The sequence below is a fragment of the Aythya marila genome (assembly GCF_965140915.1).
Source record: "Aythya marila genome assembly, chromosome: 21".
NCBI lineage: Eukaryota > Metazoa > Chordata > Aves > Anseriformes > Anatidae > Aythya > Aythya marila.
In genome coordinates this window covers 2,203,424-2,226,794 of record NC_139062.1, presented here as the reverse complement: position 1 = coordinate 2,226,794, position 23,371 = coordinate 2,203,424, and the positions used below count along the sequence as shown (strand labels likewise).

The following is a 23,371-nucleotide window of genomic DNA, read 5'->3' as shown; positions in this document are numbered from 1 at the left end:
ACCTAGCCATTTGTCTGTGAGTCCTAGCCATTTGTCTGCTCCATGTCACCTGCTGACTTTCCAGCCATTAGTCAAAACAATGAAACAAACAGATGAACAAAACATCCAGCATACTACATCCTGCAAGGCACAACTCTTACTAGAGGATAACAGAAATATGAATCTCTTTGCTGTACTGCACCAGAGATCACATTGCAAACCATTAAGGCACATCTCAGAAACTGGCTTAAACTCATCCCTCATTCCCTAACACGATGTTGTGGCTTGGCAGCAGACACGAACTCAGCTCTCCTCTGGCCAGCTCCAACAAATTGTAACTCAGCATCTTTGAGGCTCTGCTTGAGCAGGGGGCTCGGACCAGATGTCCTCCAGAGGTCCCGTCCAACCTCAACCACTCTATGATTCTGTGATCCCACCCCAGTTGCTCAAGAGCCAGGAACACAGAAGTATGGCTGGCACCCCACTTCTAACCTCATTTTAGAGGTGAGCTCACTATGATCTTCCCTTGCCTAGCTGAAAACATTATTATTTAATATTAGTGCCTTATTAATAATTTACTCGTTCTGTTAATTGCAAAGCCTCTGGGAAGATGGCTGGCAGCTCTCTAAGGAAATATTCATAATGCAGATGCAGTCTTAAGGCCTTGCCTCTGAACTGCGGCTGGCACACAGCAGCAAGCAAGTCGTGTTTTCTCACAAGCCTTTGTTCTGGCAGTGCTGCAGTGTGCTGCAGTGCAGTCCACATCCCTGTCTCCTCCTTCCCCATTGCCATGCAGAACACGTATGCTGCAGAGACTGACAGTGACCTGGCATTGCCGCGCCATCGCCTCTCACCACAGGCCTGTGTCAAACAGAGCCGCGGTAACTCAAGCACCAGGGAAAGCAGCCGTGTCTGCCACTGAGGTTAACAGAGAGGTATTGAATGTACAAAACATACATTCAATTGCACACAGCTATCTGAGTTGCCAGCACTTGCATTTTATTAGAGTTAAGAGGAGCAACAAATCCCAGCTATCACATCTGGGCTTCCAACCTCATACTACTCCAGCGAGATACAAAAGTAAAATCTGCAGATTCTCTTTTTTTTTTTTTTTTTTTTTTTTTTTTTTAGCTCCAAACATTGTGGAACAGAACTGGGGGACCCCATGCTAGTCTCCATTTTCCAGGCTCTTCTATAAAGATGTAGCCCTGCGGTCTCTAATGACTGAAGCCTCAATTTTTCCTGACACAGCAACTGATAGCAGTGAACGCTTCCTGGCACTTTTTGTCAGAGGACTGAATTTACTGAAGGGATGTCTGTCACTGCCACTGCTCTCAGACAGGAACACTGAAACAAAGAAAGAAGGAAACCTTTCTCAGGAGACAGAATTTGAAACTGAACATCCCCACATAGTCCTTTTTGGACACCTGGACAGTGCTCCCAGGAGGTGTTTAGGACAGGACTACCTGATTTTAGGTGGCAAAAGGCATCTATTTGACTTAACAGGAATCTGAAGGAGAAATATAAAAAATTAATTCAAGTCTTAAACCTGTAACCTTCAGTAACGTACCAAGACAGCTGTGTTTTTAACAGATGGTTGTAACTGCTCTGTCTAAAGGCAGATCAGAAATATCCTGCTGTTAATAAAATAGCAAGTGGAATTAAAGATTCTGGAGCTCCGACACAGACTGAAGGAAGCCCTGTCCCAGTATGGCAGGAACTGTTACTATTTACCTAGCAGCAGCACTGTAGGATTAGAAAGCTCCAGGAAGCAAATATGGAAGTAGGATGGCAATGCACAGGAAGTGTCTCTAATCTGTCTCTAAGCTGCCCATTTTCCAGGTTATTTAATGTGCTACCTAAGCAACTAGATCAAAATCAAAACCGATGGCAATTTCAGAATTCTTCTCCTACAGAATTTCCATACACTAAACCATTGCCTTCAAAAATGACTGTCACATGAAGTGCACGTGCTGTTCTGGTCTTGTGGGGACTAAAAAATAAAGTCAGGGCAGGAGAGAACAGTAAAAGGGAAGACAGCAACGAGCTATGCTGCAAGAGTTGGTACATTCTTAACCTAACCAAGACACCTAAGCACAGGATAACAGCCAAAGGGAAGGGCACCTCCACCTGAAGTTTCCTCTGGACTCAACAACGAGATGAAAGGCTGCTCTTCTTCCACATCGAAGTCTGGACATACCTCAGACTCGAGGCACTTGGACCACAGTCAGCACAGTTTGCACACTGCTAAGAATCCAACAGGTGCCTCCTCTGGACCACAGAGAGAACACCACACCTCACCGTTTCTGTGGAAGACTCTCAAGTCATTCAGCATTGTAAATAGCACATTGCCCTCCTCATTTGGAGCAGACTACGGAACCTGCTGGCTTCCAATTATGGCTCCCAAAAGTAAACCACATACAAACATCAGCTTCCACACACTTCTTTCTTGGTGCATTCTTGCAGCATCTCTCAGGATTTTTTTAAAAACAAACAGTTTACAGGTGGATGAACTTCCAGACTTTTTTTCTTCTTCTTCTTCAAAAAAAGCTGCACTAGTCCTATCATTTCGAAATTCAGTTACAATGAATAAAGATGATTGTGTACCTTGACAACTCAGATTTTGCTGGGGCCTAATTTAAAGGGTAAGTCTTTGCGTGACCTCTTAAGATTCACTATTCTGTAAGTCCCAGGTTTGTCAGCTTGAATCAAAACATTATCGCTTCTGTAGCCTCAGTAACAGGGCTTGGTCAGCTTGACCTGAGAACGTTGAATATGCAAGTACAATTTATGTTACAGAGACTGGCATGAAAATACCATCTTCTGTTTATATAGTCCTGGGTTTAAATGGCTCAAACAACATCAGCTTTATGTAACCCTTGAGTCTTATGCAATACCTTTAAAACTGATATATCTGTATGCATGTTAACAGTCTATACAGGAAGATGACTGCTACAGCTAGGTAATACAAAGAAATTGAACAGAAAGAAAACCTCTCACATTTTGAGAAGCAGTTTTTTTCTTTTTCTTTTTTTTTTTTTTCCCTCCTGGAAACTCTGTTCAGAACATAACTGGGGTCTGAAACACGATCGTGTAGCTCAACAAAAGAAAGATGCCACAACACATTGTTTAAGCAAAATGCAGTGCTTGGACTCGAAAGAGGCACTGCTCAAGAAAACATGACAAAACCTGACCCAGTCCCGCTGACTCTCTGACTGTGATTTTCCTATAAAAAATGTAATTGCCAAAAAAGCATTATCAACAAAACCCAAGCAACAAAATCAGGATAAAAATGAAGTACAAATGAAAAGGTAAAAAAAAAAGCAGTAATTTGCTTTGCCTTTATCAATAACTGCTTTACCTTGCAATAATTAAGAGGTGGGTTATAAGAGCTACAGGGCTGAACATTACAAGTATTGCTCTGACATCCAAGACCATTTATCCCTTATTATTTCTTATTTTGCTAGTCAAAGTCTTTATTGTTTTGCCCACTTCAGGGGACTGCATAGAACCACCTATTTAGAATGCAATGACGTTATATGACCACACTTTATACGTTCTTATCTTTTATATTAAACAGAAGATCTCATGACAAGTATCTACCTCACACTGCACTGAAGACAAATGCTCAACAGCCTATAAATCAAGTTGTCAAAATAAGCTTCTCTCATGCTATAATAGTCAGGAAATCTAAACTGCTCCAGCCCAGCAGATTTCTTGCACTGGAAGCACCCTAACTTTTTCCAAATGCAGCAAAGATGAGAGTGAACACAGACATGTCCACCTATTTAAGGGTTTATCCAAGGACTCTGCTTTTGAATATCACATTTCAGAATCTTTTGTAAGTAAAAAATGAGTTTGTCACATTACATATGAACTGAAGAGATGTTATAACATTTAAGGAGTAACAAACAGTTGACATATTTACCAATGCTCTGCCCTCCAACAGGTGATGCTCAAAAAAATCCAAAGAACTCCTAATGCTGTCTCCAGGCTTTCCTGCTGGTAACACCTGTGTTGCTCAAGGTCTCCCTTGTCACATGTACTCTGACCTCTTCGAACACTCTTTAAAACCTGGGCAGTATATAAAGTACTGAAAAACCTTTTGCCAATGTAGCATAATTTGAAGACTAAACTTCATGGACCTTGTAGGTTTCCAAAGCCCTTCTTCAAGGCTGCCTCTAATAAAACTGATGAAAATGATTGCATTTATGTAACTGAGACACCTCGTAACTTACAGAAAACAATTTGAACTTTACATGTTTTCTGGAAATTATTATTCTTCAAATTTATCCATAAAATGTTAACATCAAGATTACTTCTCACTATTATTCCTTAACATAACTGGAGGAGGTGGTGACTTTAGCCACTAAGGGCCTATTTTGTGAACAGACTGAGCCCAAGCAAGGTAGCACAGCCAAGTCTCACAGAGTTTTTCCAACAGAAGTTGCTTGGATCTGATGGGAACTCTGAAACTTTTGGGATATGAAGGATCCCAAAAGTTGATGCAGTATGCACTGACCCATTTTTGTTTCAGCCCTCTCACTCCACAACTCCTGTGAAACTCTGCAAGCTCCTAGAAATACTCCTGGATCACAGACTAATTTAGTGTATCTGTTCTATCAAGCCACAAAGCCATTTTCACTTCTGGCATCCTCAGTCCTTCATAGTACAGTGAGAAGCTACTCCATGAACTCAAAAACAAGCTTGGGAAATAGAGCAAAGTCTTCACAATGATGTTTTCTGGCAGGGTCTGGCCCTCCTCAGACAACCAGTTGCTTCAGTGTCACATCAGGGCTGGGCTGCTCCACAGTGCCAGCAGCCTGACCGGAGCCTGGCTTGTCCAGCTGGGAGGGACGGAAGGAGCTACTTGGCCAGATTTTGATGTGTACTGTGAAACTAGTTTGAATCTAGAAAAAAATAAATCTCCTTCTCATTTCCCTAAAATAGACATCATTTGTAACCAGAACAAGCTTCTTGATTTGTACTCAGAGGGAGCCTACTACTGATAGCAAGTTACGCACACATATTTCTATAGATGCAAAATTAATCTGCTAAAGTCTTTTAAGGATGACTGATTACTCACATCAGTCAGCATTTTACAGAGCTACGGAGTGTATACTTCCACAGTTAAGACCAAAGAACCTGGATATAGTTTCCTGTTACAGTCTCTTTTGGCAGGATTGTTTTAAGCTGGCATTTCTTCAGTCCAGATCACTTCACTGATGAACTTCAAGCAGACCTGGAAAAACAGCTCTGAGCCACTACAGCAGATGCAGTAAATGGAAAGTGCAATGAGCAGAGGAGTTAGTCCGGTTTAACTCCCTGAGAGAGGTGCCCGGGAGTCGTGCCTCTGTTTTCTCCTGTAGCATCCTCCAATAGAACAGAACTTCCTCAGTACAAACCTAAATAGATGTTGGCCATTCATGCCACACAAGTCTTTTTTTACCTGATACTGCAAAAGTACCTGCTTTGTAAAACTTCCAGTGCCTGCTCAGATTGGGACAGCCCCTGACTACATGTACTCTACATTAAAGAGCAGCAGTTTCAAACATTTTCTTCAAAGTTGTTTTTCTTTTTTTTTTTCCCCCATGTGAATAGGTCACAGGGTTGCTACTGAGAATGGGCTTGACCATGCATGAAGTGGGACAACTTCCCTGCAGGTCTACCAAAACACTCTCTATTGCCCTTGTCATTCAGCTGTGTTGTCCCATCAGTAGGTGTCAAGACGCTCAAGACAGAGTCCTCACCCTAAATGGTACAGAAAAAACACAAAGCAAATTCGGGGTAAACACCTGTGATGCAGAAAATACTTAAAAATGAAACACTTCACCCAGCCCGTGATAGCATAAACCTCTACATGGTCCTCCACATCTTCTAACCCAATGACTTGTTTCAAAGACACTATTATCCAAAGACACTGAAAGATTTCACACCCGGGTTCTCTCTTTTTGAGCTACACAAGGTGGCAAGAAACAATAGTGCCTTGTCTGGTGGGCACCAGCTCAAACCATTGCCTTTAGCTCTAAAAGATTACCAGAGTTGCTCTTCTAATCTCTGCATGCTGCTTTACTGGGCAAGTGAAGAACCCAAACGATCACTTTCTTGCTTTTGCTGCTCTAGAATCAACAAGCAAGAAATTTCGTCTGTACCACTCACAACATGGGAGCAAAGCCAAAACTATTACATAGGAAATTCTGCTTTTCACTGGCAAAACAAACAGCAAACCTTAGCGGTGAGTATGTCTCACACAGACACTTAGAGGCCTTTTTATTTTTCCCTCATTCTACATAAACTAAATGTTTGATGATATTTGAGTAACAATATTTGAGTCTAAGGACCAAATGAAGAAGGTGCATGATCTTTCCTGCTTATTCTACCAGAGCACTCTCTGCCCAAGTTAGTCATTTCCCCACAGTCTTCTAACCACTAAATTAACGGTGTTTTGTTAGATCTGGATATGCATGTTCTGAAGCACCACATTTAAATGCTCAGGAGGGAAGAATCCACTCCAAGAGCACTGGCTTCCCAGCACATGCAGTTTCTTTAACAGCAGTTTCTGTGTTACAACATCTTTGGTATGAACACACACAGACTGAATTTAACAAGTGCAGTAGCTGAGCACTGTAAGAAAGCTTGCAGCACAACGACATTTTTCTATTTTCCACAGCGAGGCAGATGCACCATATTCTTTCAACCAGTGCAAGCTGTGGGTGGTGACTGAAGCAGCCTAAGGGCACTTTATTACTCTGAGTGCCAGTGATCTTCTGTTTTACAAATCATTTGTCATTTGCATATACAACTTGCTCAGCTCTTCTATACAGCAAAAACGCTGAACGTATCGCCATGTCAATTTGATTTGGTTTATTACTGAGGAGTCACCACTGCAGAAACAGATTTTTCTGAAATTAAACTTCCGTGGCACCCTTGATACATCTTACGAAAAGGTCTGTACAACAACACAAGATTACAGGACGTGGTCTCTACCACCAATAAAAGCCCTTAAGTTTTTACTGAATATTCTAAGACATACGCATCTCTCTGCTTCCAGGCAGTGAGAAATGCCACAGATACTGAGGCATGAGACGAGGAAAACACTGTCATTCCACTGAGCCTAAGTGACAGCTAAAATAGGTCTATGCTTTCACATAATAAATAAGTAGTACCGGGCATGAGCTCCTGCTATAATCAAAATAATAGCATAAATCGTGCTATAAAGCAATAATCAAGACCTGCACATACAGCCATTGCCATTGATTTTAAGCCGTTAACCCACTTTAGCAGTGTTAAGATTTCTCATCAGTAACACTTTTTTCACAATTTTTCCGGTACTGTTCATCCCACACCATCTGGGACCACATTGTTCCTCTCCACTATCCAATGTTACCTCAAAAGATGGTACTTCCCCCCACTTTTCTTTACCATGCCATTACTACAGACGAAGAGAAAGGAGGTGGAATGGGCTGACTTTTTCTCAAGTGGCTATCTCTATACTTAACCTTTATAAAGTACAACTTTCTTTTTTTCCTTCCACACTTCTCCTCCCCTGAGCTAAGGGATGGGGAGATTTTTCACACTGTCCAGGAAAAGCAAACCAGAGAAGGTTTTAGACATGCCAGGTACACTTGAGATGTCACTTTTCTTGCTATTCAGTAATTTGTATAAAAACAGTTGGCTGCCTAAGGTCACTTTGAATATCTCTGGTCAGAAACTTGCTGTGCTTTCCTACAGGTGCCAGCACTACGAAAGATGTGCTTTTTGATGCATGCAAAGAGCAACAGCATAGGACAATGTGCACTGCTCACGAAGACTTTCTTCTCCAAGAGAAACATCCTAAAGGAGCTGTTAGCAGGAGAAGAGAACCTCGTGGGGCACTGTCTGTGCTACTACAGTATTGGAAGTATGGTAAAACTTGGACATGAGTTTTCTCTCTCATATAAATTGCAAATTCAAGACACAAAATATTCACCCAGCAGTCTGCAGAACGATGAACAGAATGATATGAAACGGCTTCTGTTTGCTGCAAAGTTAGATAAACATGAACTACTGCAAGATACAAACTCTGAAACATTAGAATAGATCAGCAAAGAGACTTCAGATCTCCTTCAATGGAAGCTTTCAAAAAGTCATTTATTCCATCTCTGAACTGGGAGTGGCCTACCTGGGCTTAATTCCCCCTCCTAATCCTACTCTTTTTGATGAAGCGCCCTGCAAAACAAGTCTTGCAATAACCTGGCACAGCGCGGGCGTGTGTTTTCAGTATCCTTAAATTCCTGGGGAAGGCTTGGGCTATTTACTTCACCGTACCCACTCAGATAGGAAACTGTGAGCTGGAGGTGTTACAATGTTCTTCTGCACGTGTGATGCTACAGTTAAAACATAATTACAATTTTCAGCTTATGCTGTAACATCACCCTGGAAAGGCCAGGGACCACCACGGGAGGGGAAGTCAGGGCAAACACAACCACAACTCGCCACTGTGGACACAGGGGAGGGAGAGGAAGGCTCAGCAAGCTTCAGAAGGCATGCACTCACGTCCTAAGTACAGCAGTGAAAGCCATCACATGAGCACGCAGACTTAACCCCAAACAAACACCGTACGATGTACCCCACCCGGTAATACTCACTGAAAACAATGCTTTGTCATGTCCGCGCATCCACCTGCAAAAGGCGGAGGGTACCGGACCCCTCCGGTACGGCTAGGGGGAACAAACCGGCAGCACACCGAGCGTCAGAGGACTGACCTGAGAGGCTACAAAGGCAGCGGAGGCTCCAGCCAGCACCCGGCGGACACGGCAGGCTGTCCCCGGGCCGCGCTCGGGCTCTTTCGCATGCTCGCAGCCAGCGGCAGCGCCGCCGGGACTCGGCCGTGCCCTGTCCGCACCCCCGCCGGGTCTAGCGCTCAGCGGCGACTTTCCACAACGAGAGGAGACGGCGCCGGGAGCCGGGGCGTGCCTGCCCGGCGGCACGGGGCATGGCACCGCGCGGAGCCGGCCCAGCATCGGCACCGAGCGCGCAGACGGAGGCGGGCGGCGCCTGGCGGCCGAGGAGCTCTCGCGTCTCGTCCGCGCGCGGGCGAACGCCCCCCGAGCCCCGCCGACACCGCCGGGCTCGGTGCGGGGGCCCGGGGGCTCCGACAGACGGCGGAGCCTCGGCGCTCGGTCGCCGGCGCCCGCCCTGAGCCCTCAGCCCACGCCGGGGCCGCCCGGCGCCGCCATAGCGGGATACGAGCCCCGGCCGCCGGCTACGGGCCCGCGCCGCGCTCGGCGGCGGCGGCGGCCCGGGGCTGCGGCGGGAGGCGGCTGCGGCCGCCGCCTTCCATTGTCTGTGGCGGCGCGGCCCGGCCCGGCACGGCCCCGCCCGCGCGGTGACGTCACCGCCGCCACAGCCCCGCGGGGCCCGGCGGGCTCCGGGCTGCGCCTCTGCGGCGGGCGCGGCCGCCTCAGGCAGAGAGAGGCCGGGAGACGGAGACAGACAGACGGACACACGGACACACCGAGAGTCCAGATGGAGAGAGGAGCGATAAACAGAGTGCTACTGCTCGTGGACACCTGCTTGTCTTCCACTGATAGATTCTTGTGGCTCTGAAACTCCATTTCTAAGGAAAATATACCCATACCCATACGTTTGGAACCCATACCAAATGTGTCGTTCCTACAAGCCTGTGTTACCCGAATCTCAAAACTTCTACGTACTCTAGAAACACACATCAGGTGCTGGTACACAAACATCATCCTTTGTGGATTTTGACTTTGAGCATCTACGATCATTCACACCTAGCACTGCATGACAGGAATCACACACCCGTCAGACTGACATGTCACAGGTAGCACGGCACTGTGCACTATCACTGTGCACTGTCACGGGTAACTTCAATGCACGTGGCCTGTCCTATCCCAGCTACCTCCTGCATGCAGCACCCAGAGTTTAGGGGCCACAGGTATGGCCGTGTCACCCTAGCACCAGCGAGCCACCAAACTTTTTCCTACATCTTCCACCTGGGAACGGCAGTCAAACCTTAAACTGAGAATGCAGAATTAGCTAAAAGGTTGGAAGGCTGCCTATTGTGCTCTTTTGTGTCAGTACCAGCTAGATTCAGTACCAGTCATATCCTTGTCCATCCTACACACACCTGAACCATCAGCTCACATGACCCCTGCCCAAAATTTTTAATTCTCTTTGAGCTCCCTATGGCAGCACTTACTCCTCCACAGCCTCTTTTCTGCAGGTGCATAGATGTAACGCCAAGGAGCACTCCTTGGAATGCCTGATCACATCCCACGCTAAGGAAACATGATCTATACAGACACTTTTAGAAAGGAGCAAAGGCTTCAGTGGAAGGCAAACACACATGCTTTCCACTGAAAATCTGTACTAAAAAGCCTATTTAATTTGCTATTTATCTGTCAGTAGAAGATCTCTTTCCTTCAGTTCAGAAGGGGTCTTGTTTGCTTTTCATTTTTCTTGAGAGAACTTCTTTACAGAGAGTGAATGAAAAGTAAGGTCAAATGCCTACAGAACTACATGATGGCCTTTGAGCTGACAGCAGCATCTGAAAACTGCCTGTTTTATAGAGAAAAAAAAAAAAAAAAAAAAAAGAGGCTGCCAAGTTTATCAAAGGAGACAAAGGCAATAAGGGAGTACATCCCTTATGAGAAGAAAAAAGGCTTTCTTTAAAAGGAAAGCCCCCTAATGAGCTAGAAAAAAAATGCAAGAACATTAGCAGCTAGTGTGCACTGCCCATTAGTAAAAGATCTAATTTATCCATGGGTTAAAATAAGAAAAAAAATAAGAATAAAAAAGGAGTGGTTATGTATAGTTCAGAAAAAGGAGACACTATCCTTTTTAGTGCAGCATACACTGAAAAAGGAAGAAGTCCTTCAGAGGATGGCCACTCAACATGTTGCCCCTCAGAACTCCTTCTCTGCACATTCCCTCACTTGGCTTGATAAAGACCTAGGAAACAGAGGTATAGAAGACCATGGTCTCACATTTAGCAGGCATTTGCAATGCTATTCCCTGATCCCAATGAACAATACTTGCTCTGTGCTCCAAAAGGTGGGATTTATCCTCACCCTAAGGTCACTTCTTCCAAGAGTAGCAACCACTTTAAATCAAGAAATAATTTAATGACACACTTTCCTCTGGGAAGCACAATTGTCATGATTTCACTTAAAATGTGTTTTTGTTCATCATATCTCTCCCAGATTCTGGGCTCTACAGGCACTGGTTCAGCACTCCCTCAATAATCATAAGAATTACTTGCCTTTAAAAAATCTTAAACCAGATGTAAGCTGTAAGCACTTATGAGAAGGAAGTGCTATATATCATACCACTCCTGCTCTCTACCAGTGCAGTAGCCTAGTGGAAACAGATCCTGCCAAAACACTGCACAAATGCAGGGATCTATTGCCATTACTCTGTGACAGGAGGAGCACCAATGTGACCCAGGCGAGCTGCATCTACTCAGCATGCACAAAAGTTCATGCTCACAGTTTCCTGCTGGTCATGGGGGAACTCTTTTTTGCACGCTCAGGTTCAGATGCTTCTTTGCTAACCCATCTTTGCTGAAACCTGCAAAATTCTACAAAGGTGTGATTCCAAGTGTGCCTAATATCTTACCAGTCATACCCAACAGCAGCAATTTTATGTATATATATATTTATTGGCTTTATTTACAGCATATGGTTTGATGATCAAGATACCATGTTTTTATGTCTGGAGCTGTGCTACAGCCTGTTTAGCACAGCCTGTTACTATAACGGCATATAACTATACCAGTCCAATAACTGGGTAGTAAATTCTCAACAAGAGCTTGCAGAGAAATTGAAGCCACTATGCTCTGAGACTTGCTTCCTGAAGAAAAGAAGTGAAGCTAGTCTGGAGAACAAGTCTTATGAGGAGCGGCTGAGGGAGCTGGGTTTGTTCAGCCTGGAGAAAAGGAGGCTCAGGGGTGACCTTATTGCTCTCTACAGGTACCTTAAAGGAAGCTGTAGCGAGGTGGGGGTTGGTCTGTTCTCCCACGTGCCTGGTGACAGGACGAGGGGGAACAGGCTAAAGTTGCACCAGGGGAAGTTTAGGTTGTATATTAGGAAAAACTTCTTTACCAAAGGGGTTGTTAGGCATTGGAATGGGCTGCCCAGGGAAGTGGTGGAGTCACCATCCCTGGAGGTCTTTAAAAGACATTTAGATGTTGAATTTAGTGATATGGTTTAGTGGAGGACTTGTTAGTGTTAGGTCAGAGGTTGGACTCGATGATCTTGAGGTCTCTTCCAACCTAGACAATTCTGTGATTCTGGAAAGGTTTTCAGTTATCTGCAGAACTGAACAAAGAAAGAAGACTTATTTTTGTCTCAGTATAACTGGAAATATACAGCTGCAATAGAGGATGTCTTTATCTTTATTTTAAAGAGATCCATAGATGACTACTGTTTATGCAAACTTATGTAAGATAGAAACTGTTTATCCTTTTACTACGCCGTTTCTGGGGTATGGTAGACTTTGTTAATCCTGCCCCTCTCTTGCACTGGTCATATAGTTGAAATCATTATTAGTGTTTTAACAGTTTAGTGTAAAGGAACTCACAGTGTTCCTTCGGGTTAATTAAAAAAGAATATTAAAATTCTAGTCAATATTTTGGGACTACAAATAGTCCTTGAAATCCTTCCCTCAAGACTACGTAACAGGCAGTAGGACAAGGATTTGAAGCAGTGCAATTAAAGTGGATGAAGAAGACAGGGATTTGTGGATTTATTCTGTTGATAGAATCAATTCATATCAGCTTATACCTTGGCTAGCTAAACTAACATCTGTTCTCTCAGAATAAACAGAAAGATGTTGCTGGTTCATTAGAAGAACATAATTTGCTGCCTTTAGAGCACTGTGCATCAAGGCAGAGGCTTCTGATAAGTCATGGTTAATAAAATTATTCAGTCTTTTTCCCTGAAGAGCCTCTGCATTGCAGCGGTCCTTTTACTTTTTTTTTTCTCCCGTTAGCAAAGCCCTAGTTTGTTCACTGCTGCAGTCCCCCTCCCTTCCACCATCACCACATCGTAACAGTCTCTAATTGAAAGCTTGCCCGCTAACCAGCAGCTCCCAGACAACGTGCAAGAGCAACAGAGACAGCGCTCAGCCCCCACGGCCACCTTCTGCAGCTCCTACAAATTCACCAGCACTGAGGGAGCTGTCAAACAACGATTTTTAAATGTATCTCTCCAGTGCAGCATGCAAAGGGGATTGCTAACAGCTGAGTATCAATCTCCATCACATCAATATCTGCTGTACTTCACATGCAACTTGCAGCTTCAATAGCAGATGAAAAATAGCTGCAGACCTCATCAACACTGCAGTCAAACTCAGTTCTGATGCTGAACATAACATTATGTGCACCTCTACAACCAAGTCACAAACTTCTCTTTAACCTTACAATAATCACAGTCACCTGTCTCCATTCCACTTGTGTTTAGAAACATCAGAAGTAGTGCTGCCCTGACTTTCTTGAAATGTCTTATTTTAAGTGGCATGAGAAACAATGCATCTAATAGTCAGAAAACAGAGAGAAGCTAAACCTATGTTTTCTGTGACATTACACGGAGGGAGAGAATCACAGCACGATGCATCAGTTTGCTGCTAGTATTAACGCATAGCCCTTGAACAGCTGAAGATACAGGTACTGTACCACTAAAATCACGCCTGATGCTACTCTGAAGAAAATTCCATTTTCTGTTCCTCGCCCGCATTATCCCCAAATGTATCAGCTCAGACTCTGCACGCACACACATACTGCTCTGTCAGAATTCAGCAAGAAATGGCTCCTCCTCATCTGCCCTGATGCTCACATTTTTTTACAGATGAACTACATACACGCTAATCAGCAGCGTCAGAGTGCTCAGATGTGATCCATGTGACTACTCCCTGGGCTCACAGCTACTAATAGTACGGAGAAAGCCTCTAATGAATATTTTAATGAAGAAAGCTTTTTCTGTCAGGGCTTCCCAGACAGATCAAGGGAGCCCATCAAAAACCTTTCAAACACCACCTGCCTACACTGATGGAAGCTCAAAACCATTCAATATTTCTGTTGAAGTGAATCAGTTCTACATATTTGCCAAGTCTGTCAAAGTATTTATAATAATAACACAGTAACGCAAGCTTCAAATCTTTGTAAAGATAGCATTATTTTAAAGTTATTAAACTGCTAACAAAAGTAATATCCATGGTAGGTTTCCCAAAGCATGCATTATATTACAGTTACCATGTTTGCAGCTCACAGACAAAACAGGACGAGGTTAATTTACCGAGGAACAAACTGAATCAATATTTTAGCTCATTATTGCTCATCTTCAGTATGGTCCTATGCAAACAACAACTCCTGTGATTTCTTGTGTGTAACACTAATACTGGTTTCTCAGCAATGATACCTCAGAAGACTAGGGACCTGACCTTACTGTATTTGTCTCCTTACTTAGCAGAAAAAACAAACACTTAACAAATGGGTCACCTAGTAAGAGCGTTAGGATTTTGCTAAGGTTGCCTATAATGCAGTGCTGTAAGAGCTGACATTATCTGGTGAAGAAAGATGAAAGCAGTATTGCTGGTCCTTTTCAACCTATCACATTGTTAACACAAATTATCTCTTTCCCTAGATCTTCTTGGTCTGAATTGGAAGCTACATCTCTCTAGCAACCACACTCAGGAAGGGAAATGAACTTGCTGTCCATCTTGTTAAATAAATGAGACCAGCCAGCAGATCTGTTGCTTCCTTGGGGACCTTGCTAGCTGGTTTCCTCCAAAAGCTTTTATAAGTAGCCCTGGCAGTCACAGGTAACTGAGGCAATTCAGTCCCTCCAGCCTTGTGTTCCAGGCTTCTATGTTCTTCTATTCTCCCTCTTCTCATCTTGCTCCTCTATAAAATGCATTTTGGGGGTATATCCCAACTTAAGACTTTCAAGAACAGAGTTATCATATAAACCCAAAGCCCGTGTTCCCATTCCTCCGTGGTGACGTTGAGGTAAGAGGCAATGTTCTGATCAGTCATGAATTTTTTCTGCCAACTGCCTTGTTCAGAGCTAATGCTATTGGGGTGTCTGTCCCATCCCTGCAAGGCATAAGGGATGCAGCTGTGAGTCTTGCCCATCTAGAAAGGTTGATTGTGGCTGGTAGGCGCCAGAAAATCCCCTGGCTTGCCATCAGCATAGACTGTCCTGGCATTGAGACTCTCAGGTGTCTGACAGAACCTATATATACCCCCTTTGAGTACTTCTAGGTAATGAGGTGGGATGTGGAAATCATAGCAGTGGCTGACTCTAAAGTACCCTTGTTCTTTATATTGCCTCACCACCTTCCTACTTTCTGCTTGTTTTTGCATTTTTTTCTAGACAAGTTTAAGTTTCAGAGTTCTCAGGGAAGACAAATGCAGGGTACATATTCATTTCCTGACAGGAAATATGACTGGGGAAACATTCAGCTTGCTATTCAAAGAAAACATCTCTTTGTCTCCTTCCCATCAAATGCATCCACATTTGTTCACATTAAAAGAACTAAAAAATTTCAGAAAGAGGGCTTTGATTAATGGAGCATTGAGCAACAGACGTTCCTCACAGCACAAGCCCGTCCCTCTGCATCTCTCCCCTACACCAGTGGCAGCTCCTTTCATTCACAGTCTTACCATTTGGCAAGCTTAGTTAAAGAATATCGTGTGCTTCTTACCATCCAAGGACAGCCAGTCATGCTGGGAGGAAGGCAGGGTTGGCAGAGCTCTGGCTTTGTATTCAAACACCACAGAATTGGAGATGATCTGATTGTTGAAGGCAACTTGCAAAGTCACAAGCCCAGTGTCATGAGCTGAAAGGAAAGAACAAGTGGTAAGGACAGAGACCTCCCTGCAGAAATGCACAGGACAGCGTTATCCTGTTGATGGTCTTCTCACTGGCAGGCTGAAAGCAGATGCAATGAGTAGAGAGAGGGGCATTTGACAGTATTTTTGTGACTAGACAACTAAGGAGTCCAAATTGACAATCTGTATTTTAAAACATGCAGGTTGTAAACTTAAGAGGCGTGCAGTAGGTTGTTTTGGCAGAAGGTAGAATCACATGTTCTTAAAGATTAACCAACTTCACTGCATTTCTTACAGCAAGCTGGGGCATAACAACGTAGCTCAGTTATTCTGCATACATAAAGTCACGTACTGAGGGCCAGTACTACTGAAAATTTCTGCTGGGTCACTGCAGGTGTTCTCATCCCACAAGCACCAAAGAGAAAGAGCAGAATATATGCAAATTAAGAGGCAGTAGAGCAGTGAGTGCATCTCTGAATAACAGTTACTATTTGATCTGCTATTTCAGAATTAAATAAACGTTTAGAAAGTATTTTAAAAATAGTTCAAAGCTTCTAAATAATGTTATACTCTATATCAAGATCCTAAATTGAGGTGCTCACACTATACATAGTTTGAAGAAAAAGGGAAAGCTCATCAATGTTTATACACTACCTTTCCGTGAGTTTAGTCAAGACGTTTAGCACTTTGAGCCTCAGCTAAAGGCTAGCTACTCCTACCGGCTTTCACTCAGCACCCCCTTGAAGTCAGCATGTGTCTGCTAACTCTTTTCAAAATGGAAGAGATCTGCTTCCAAAGTGCAGATGAAACAATTGAAAATGCAGCCAAAAGTAGATGGATTGATTTGAAGTGAGACAAAGCAAGTGAAAAAACCAGCAACAGCTCACTGCATATTCCCCCACAAAAAAACAGATATATAAGACACTATTAGGATAAGAACATCCTCTGAAACTGCCAGCTCTGAGAGAGAGTCATTCCTTACCTGGGCAGTAGCAGCGCAGCACTCCTGGCTGAATTAAAGATGCAGGCACTGAGATCTGATCAAACAGACAGCTGTAATTATTGCTGGCTTCTTGCCACGGACCAGTGATTAGAACTTTCACTCCTCCCTACAAGGAAGAGGGGGGTTGGAAAAGTATTACCAAAAAAGCCATATCCAGGGAGGATCATGCACTGAAACAGATGAAGAGTAAACTGTGTTGTGAGGGCTAACAAAAGTGCCAAGCTAATACAGATCCTTGGCACCAGCCACCTCCAGTGTCCTTGGCAGAGCAAGCAAGTCACAAGCCAGCTGCTCTCTGTTCACATTATTCACTGCCACGGCTTGGCCTTTGCAGGGAAGTGATGATACTGTGTGGTGCTGCAGTGGTTTTACTCAGCTGGTCAGCTGAACTCCACCACAATTGCTCTCTCACTCCCCCTCCTCAAAGGGAAAGGGGGAGAATATGTGATGAAAAGGACTCAAGAGTTGAGATAAGGACCAGGAAATCACTCAACAATTATCCTCATGGGCAAAACACTCAGCATAGGGAAAACAATGAAATTTATTTCCTATTACTAACAATCCACATCAGTGAGAAATTAAAAACAAACTAAAATCACCTTCCCCTCTTCCATCCTCCTCCACCTCCTCCCCCTAAGCTGTGCGTAAGAACGGGGAATGGGGGCTGTGGTCAGTCCCTGATGCTTCGTCTCCACTGCTCCTTCACAGTCCCTCTCTGCCCCTGCTCCCCGCGGGGTCCCTCCCATGGGATGCCGTCCGATTCTGCATGGGCTGCCCTCAGGCTACATCTCCTCAACAACTGCTCCCACACGGCTCGGTCCCACAGGGTCACAATGTCCCAGCACTCGCATGGGGGCACTCCAGCACATTTCACAGGAAGCTCTCCTCAGGCATATGGGAACACGAGGAGACCATGAAGCAGCGACAGCAAGACGTGCCTAACTTAGGAAAAATATCACTTTGTATGTTTGCAATATCCACCACACATAATTCAGTGTAGTAACACTAGTAAGATGCTTATTTAACTGTAATTCAAGCAGCCAGAGCAGATACAGGAGTGCAAAACCAAATCCAAAACCAAGAGTGACACTCAGTACAAAGCAGGTGTGTTTGGGAAATTTCACCATTGCCTTGGTAAGTACTTCCCTTGACCAGACTTACAGTCCCATTCTGATTTTAAACAAGGCAAAACTACCACATCCAGGGCACAGACACAGCTACTGCTGTGGGAAAACACTAACAGACATGTACCAGGTGAAAACTGTAAAGCAAAATTACTGCACTGAAGAAACCAAGCAAGGCTGTATCCCAAGAATCCCATAGATCTGTGGTAGAATTTGTTCTGAAGAGGACAATACTGTTTCCACGGCTTTTCTGACTCTTTCACAAGTCCACAACATAAACTTGCTCATGGGTTGCTGAGAAACATAAAGCACATGATGCCTAATATTTTTACGATGTAACTGCAGCAGTGAGGAGATTAAAATGCTAGAAAATAAAAATGTAAATAGGGCCAGAAGGACATTATCAGATTGTAATTTTGAGAGTTTCTCTACTAAGACCAGAGGTGGGGGCTTACTGTAAGGTGAGATACCTGTTGCCAAGACGAAACAAAATCATACAAATTGTAAATCTCCTTCCTCTAGCATTCCTTCACATCAGCAAAGTCTGCTGCTGACATTTTTAATTTGTGGTGCATGTGTCTCACTTTGGATAGTTTATAGGATGGAGGTAAATGCTAAACTCATTATGACACTGCAGGTCAGGAGTTAATTCTGCTAAGAGCATTACAGCCAGCTTCAATGATCAGCTCCAGTTTGCAAATTATGTTGCTCTAACATAGCTTGATAGCATTATGAGACCATCATATGGGAAATACTTTGCTTATCAATGAAACAAAACATTTCTGTTCAGATGCTTCTAAGTGAAGAAAGGGCCCTGTCAGGGAGATGAAGTGCTTAATTAAAAGTACACTGAGACATGCAAAGGGCCTCAGATGCTCCTTCTACTAAGAGAAATATTTTAAAAGCCCTGTCAAAGCTTTAACAAAGCAGTTCTCGGGGGCTGTTACTAACAAAGCGAGTAAAGACAAGGCAATAAATGTTCATAAGTAAAAGCCCTAACTTACCTCAGGATAAGACCACTCTGGTGAATAATCTGTCACCATGAACAAGCGCCCACTCTGCTGTAGCAAACCCAAGGTGCCTTGTGCTGCAGCTGCCGAGACCACCTCAGCCACATGCATGTATGCCATTGTGCTGGCTCCATTCTCTGTGCTGCTGAGTTGCATGTTGGCTTGTTGAGGGCTGCAGCAAGGAATGCACATTTCAGCCTGGCTGTAGGTTGTTCTGTTACTGTCTTCAGGCTGAGATAGTCCGGCACTGTCACCTGACACCAGCTGGTGTCCATAGAGAGCATTGCTCCCACCTTCTACAGATATGAAATCATTAATTAGATCAGAAAACTGGTTGCTGAAGGAGATGTCAAAGTGGTCCAAGTTAAGCTCCATGTTGGAGGAGTTATTTAAGCTGGGATGGGCCACAGGATAGAGTCCTTGGACCATGTTTCCTTGGAGAATAGGGAGATTGTTCCCATTCCTGATACCCCCATTGGCCTCAGGCTGCAAGTAGTGTTCTGTGCTGCAGGCTTGAAGATCCCCTGATTTAAGTAGATTTTCATTCCCTTCTGCCTGCTGGGAGGTCTCCATGGGAACTTCAGCTTCTGCAGTCATAGCCTGGAAGTTTGCTTGGAACTGCATGAGCTGGAGAGAAGAGGTGGACTCTATTCTGGTTTCCACTGTGCCATTACAGTTGGAAGTGGTTTGGGATGAGGACTCTGTTTTCACACTGGGGATTCCTAACGTGCTCACAAATGAACCACTTGTGTCATTCAAGTTGTTGTGGGTGTTTTGCTCAAGGGGAAGAGGTTTGCTGGCATCCTGCAGAAAGAAGCTGGGGGAAGGGGTCTGATGAACGTGAGGGCTCTGGACTGTCTGATTGAAGCTCGAAGAATAGTCCTTGTTGGAGTCAATGGCACTGAAGTCCATCTGCTCCAAGGTGGTACTTGGGCTCAGACCTCCTCCAGATGGAAGCAAACCTGAACCAGTGGTGAGGGTGAGAGTGTTAGATGCAGAAGTGGAGGAAAATGCTTCTTTGGACATCTGTTGTTCAAAAGATGTGTCCTCAGTTTTTATTTCTTTCGTGAGGGTCGTATTGAAGTTGAAGCTACGTTCTGTTGTGGGTGACTGCCTTATGTTGGTACTGATGCTGTCACCTTTCATACCTCCTCCACCATAAGTCTGCCCTTGCTTGGGATTATTAAGAAAACAGTCTGGGTCAAAATTCATGGTGGTTTCTGGAATTTTTCTATTTCCTTCTAAAGTTGTAGAGAGCACAAGTTCCTCGGAGACAGTGCTGGGTAGCATCGACAAGCCCTCTGAACTGCCTGTTGTTGGAAAAGCAAATTTGTGTCCATCTGAACTCACGGCAAGTACCAGCCCTTGTGCAGCTGCATCTGAGGACAGAAGGTGTTGATTTGGGCCAGAGGTGGGTGACATGGTATACACAGCTTCACTGGTGACTTCTGACATAAATACTGTGGCACTTTGTGACAGGCTTCCCATAACTGATGCTACAGCCATACTGGACACACCAGTGACTGCTGGGCTATCTGCCATATCTGGGTCGCTATTTAATCCACTGCTGATGGACACAGGAGAATTCTGGGTCGTGTCAGGGACTTCCACCTGGTTGGTGGAAGAAACCTCAGTACTATTTTGATGGAGCAACACTGGTTTCGCCACTTTGCCATTCCTCTTCTCTCGGCTGGAGGCCTTGCCATGACTGTGCTCGTTCTTGCCTTCAGAGACATCGTTATTTTGTACCTCTGAATGAGCGCTGTACCCACCTGTCCTTGGTTCGACCTTTGGTGATATGATGCGATGTTTGGCACTGTTACACTTGTGATGCACACTGCTTCCTGCCCCTGTGCCAGAAAACAACATTTGTCATTCAGTAAGTAAAAAATTAAAAAAGATGCTAGGTGTGTATCTTATGGCTGTAGCAAAGGAAAGACATAGGTGTGTGAGAGAGAAAGCGAGCACACATGCTAGAGAGGAAGAGACACCTTGAGAGTAAAACTAATTTCTTGCTAGTGTCAGACTTAGAGCACATTTCCATCTAATGCATAGATCCGTGTGCAAGACAGCAACCTCAAAACACACCCATGAGCACCTATCCCCCCACCTCCTCCCTGCCCTAACCAGATAACACATGAAAGGAATCAGCATCTGTGACAAGTTTCAGACCTATTTAAACACGTGCCTGATCTCAGTGCGAAGTCTGCAAAGCACGGACTACTGCTGTCAGCTGTGGCAGAAGAAGCCCTGTTCCATTTGCATCACAGACAAGACCTCTACCCCCTGTGACACAGGCACTCCGCTCCTCACACTGGCTGATGTCAGATGGTTTGACAACCACTCATGTGGGTTGGACGCTGACTGGTAATCTGGAGGTGACAGACGCTATATTGCGCTCCTGTCCCTGACATCACCCTACTGCCTAGATTGCAACCCTTGTTCTCTTGTCATCATTGTGTCCATTACAGATGCCAATCAAATTATTAAAGAAAAAGTACATTAGCCAGCACAAAAAATGCTTTCCCTCCCATAAGGATGGTGATGTGCTTCTCTACTAAGTTGTCTGTATGCTGACAAATAAACATTTAGTACTTTGAGAGGTCACACAGAGCATGGTTAGTGTCAGAGAGGCTGCAGAACGCTTAAGTAAAGGTCACCAGAAGACAACTCTCTGTGGGAGTTCAGCCACTGCCTTTATGAGTCTGGCAGAAGATGAACATCACCTGAGTTTCTAGGAGATTGGAAATCAGCTATGGAAAGTAAACAATTCTCTCTGCATAGGCATTCTAACCACAAACTGGTGCAAGGACTGCATTTGTTGTTTAAAGAAGAGCCCAGAAATTTTTGATGTATGTTTCTTTAATTGATTCATTCTTCCTAGAATGAGGTAAGAACATTATTTATTGTACTATACAATGACTAATGAGGAAAAGAAACCTCCTCCTTGTAGCTAATGGCTACAATTATAAATGCCATCTTCTGGGTAACACGAAGTGTTTGCATAGCCACTGTAATTTGCCAAATCTTCTGTTCCTTGCCCTTGAAGGGGAACTTCTCTGTTATGTGTTCAAGATTTGAATCAGGTCATTTAAAGTAGTCCAGGACAGTGCTTTTGAGACTAGATGCAGTATTAAATCTCTCTATTCTCCTAGGTATAGAGATGAACAGGACAAGGAAAAGCCTTTCACACTGCAGTCTTTGTGTATGACTGTAAGGAATTGGGAATGCATGTGTCAATGTGCCGGCTGTTACAAAACAAAGTGATATTGTTATGTTAAAAAACATGCAGCAGACTTAGCACAAGACAAAACATCAAAGGGAAGCATAAAAGAATTCATGTTCAGATCTGCAAGCCTGGATCAAATACTGAGCCTTAAGGCTTGCATTTTAATCCAAACCCAGGTATTTCAGAGGTCATCATTCTTACTTAAAATCTTGATTGTATAACGCAACTGCCCAAAAATGAAGAAGAAAATAAACCCTTTGAAGCATAGACAGCTTTCCTTTACAAAGTTCTCTGATGACTAATTAATACTAATTAATATATGATATATATTACTTGACCAAAGTAATTGGAAGGGGTGGTTATAAAGTAGATGAGATGAAAAAATGACTCATTTAGCTTCCCACTTGATGCATAAAGATCTAATACTAAGGATGTTGTTTCTTGATCTCTTCTCACTCAAAACAAAACCATCTTCTTTAACAGGAAAGAAATCTGCGTCTTCATGGTAACTAAGTAAAACCTGTCTTTTTCTAGTGATACCTTGCAATTAACCACCTGAGCCCATTTTCTCCAACAAAGCAAGCTGCAGGGCAAGGATTTCAGAGGGTGAGATTGGCAGAACATCAAATTTTGAGGCTCTGGTAACAAAAGTTGAACATGTAGAAGAGAAAAGCTTTCTGAGTAGGTCACATATGGAGGGCATTTATTAGAACTTGCACATTACCAAGTGTTTGCATTCTTTACAGAAATTCCAGTTGCATGATTACTCCATGGTACAGTATTTTTAGCATTTTAGTACTACAAACCTTACTCCAAGTCTGGATTAAGATGAAAGCATTTTGTACCCTCTCAGTGTACTCACCCAAGGTACCAGTGCAAAGACAGTTGTGTGTCCGAGGCTGTGGTTTGGTCTGGTGACTGTCGAGGATCTGCTGCACAAGCTGTTCCACTGAGAACCCTGAACTGCTGTTTCCATTGCTGCATGTCCACTTAATGCCATGAACTGTGAAGAGAACAGCAAGACTTCTCATCAAAAACTTTCCAGAAAACATCAAAAATCAACCTTTATTATTATCTGTTTATTATCTGTTATTATGTGTAAGTTTTAGTTTATACATGCTTCTTGCTTCAGTTCCTCCACTCACATTTATTTTATTATTCTAGGTACATTAGTCTGTCACATACGATGTT

General features: G+C 43.9%; 1 protein-coding gene across 7 annotated transcripts in view; it reads right to left on the bottom strand.

The window, feature by feature from the left end:
* Window positions 1–23,371, bottom strand: part of CAMTA1 (calmodulin binding transcription activator 1) — a 329,027-nt gene that overhangs the window by 28,586 nt on the left and 277,070 nt on the right. For 5 of the 7 annotated variants that reach the window (XM_082777008.1, XM_082777004.1, XM_082777002.1 and 2 more), the window contains 4 exons: window positions 23,043–23,183; window positions 18,946–20,801; window positions 16,797–16,923; window positions 15,688–15,822 (listed from right to left, as the gene is read on the bottom strand). In XM_082777008.1, coding sequence (XP_082633134.1) covers window positions 15,688–15,822; window positions 16,797–16,923; window positions 18,946–20,801; window positions 23,043–23,183 — 2,259 coding nt within the window. Of the gene's footprint in view, window positions 1–8,606; window positions 9,283–15,687; window positions 15,823–16,796; window positions 16,924–18,945; window positions 20,802–23,042; window positions 23,184–23,371 lie in introns of those variants that run through there. The other 2 variants (XM_082777006.1, XM_082777007.1) reach the window with 2 other exon arrangements.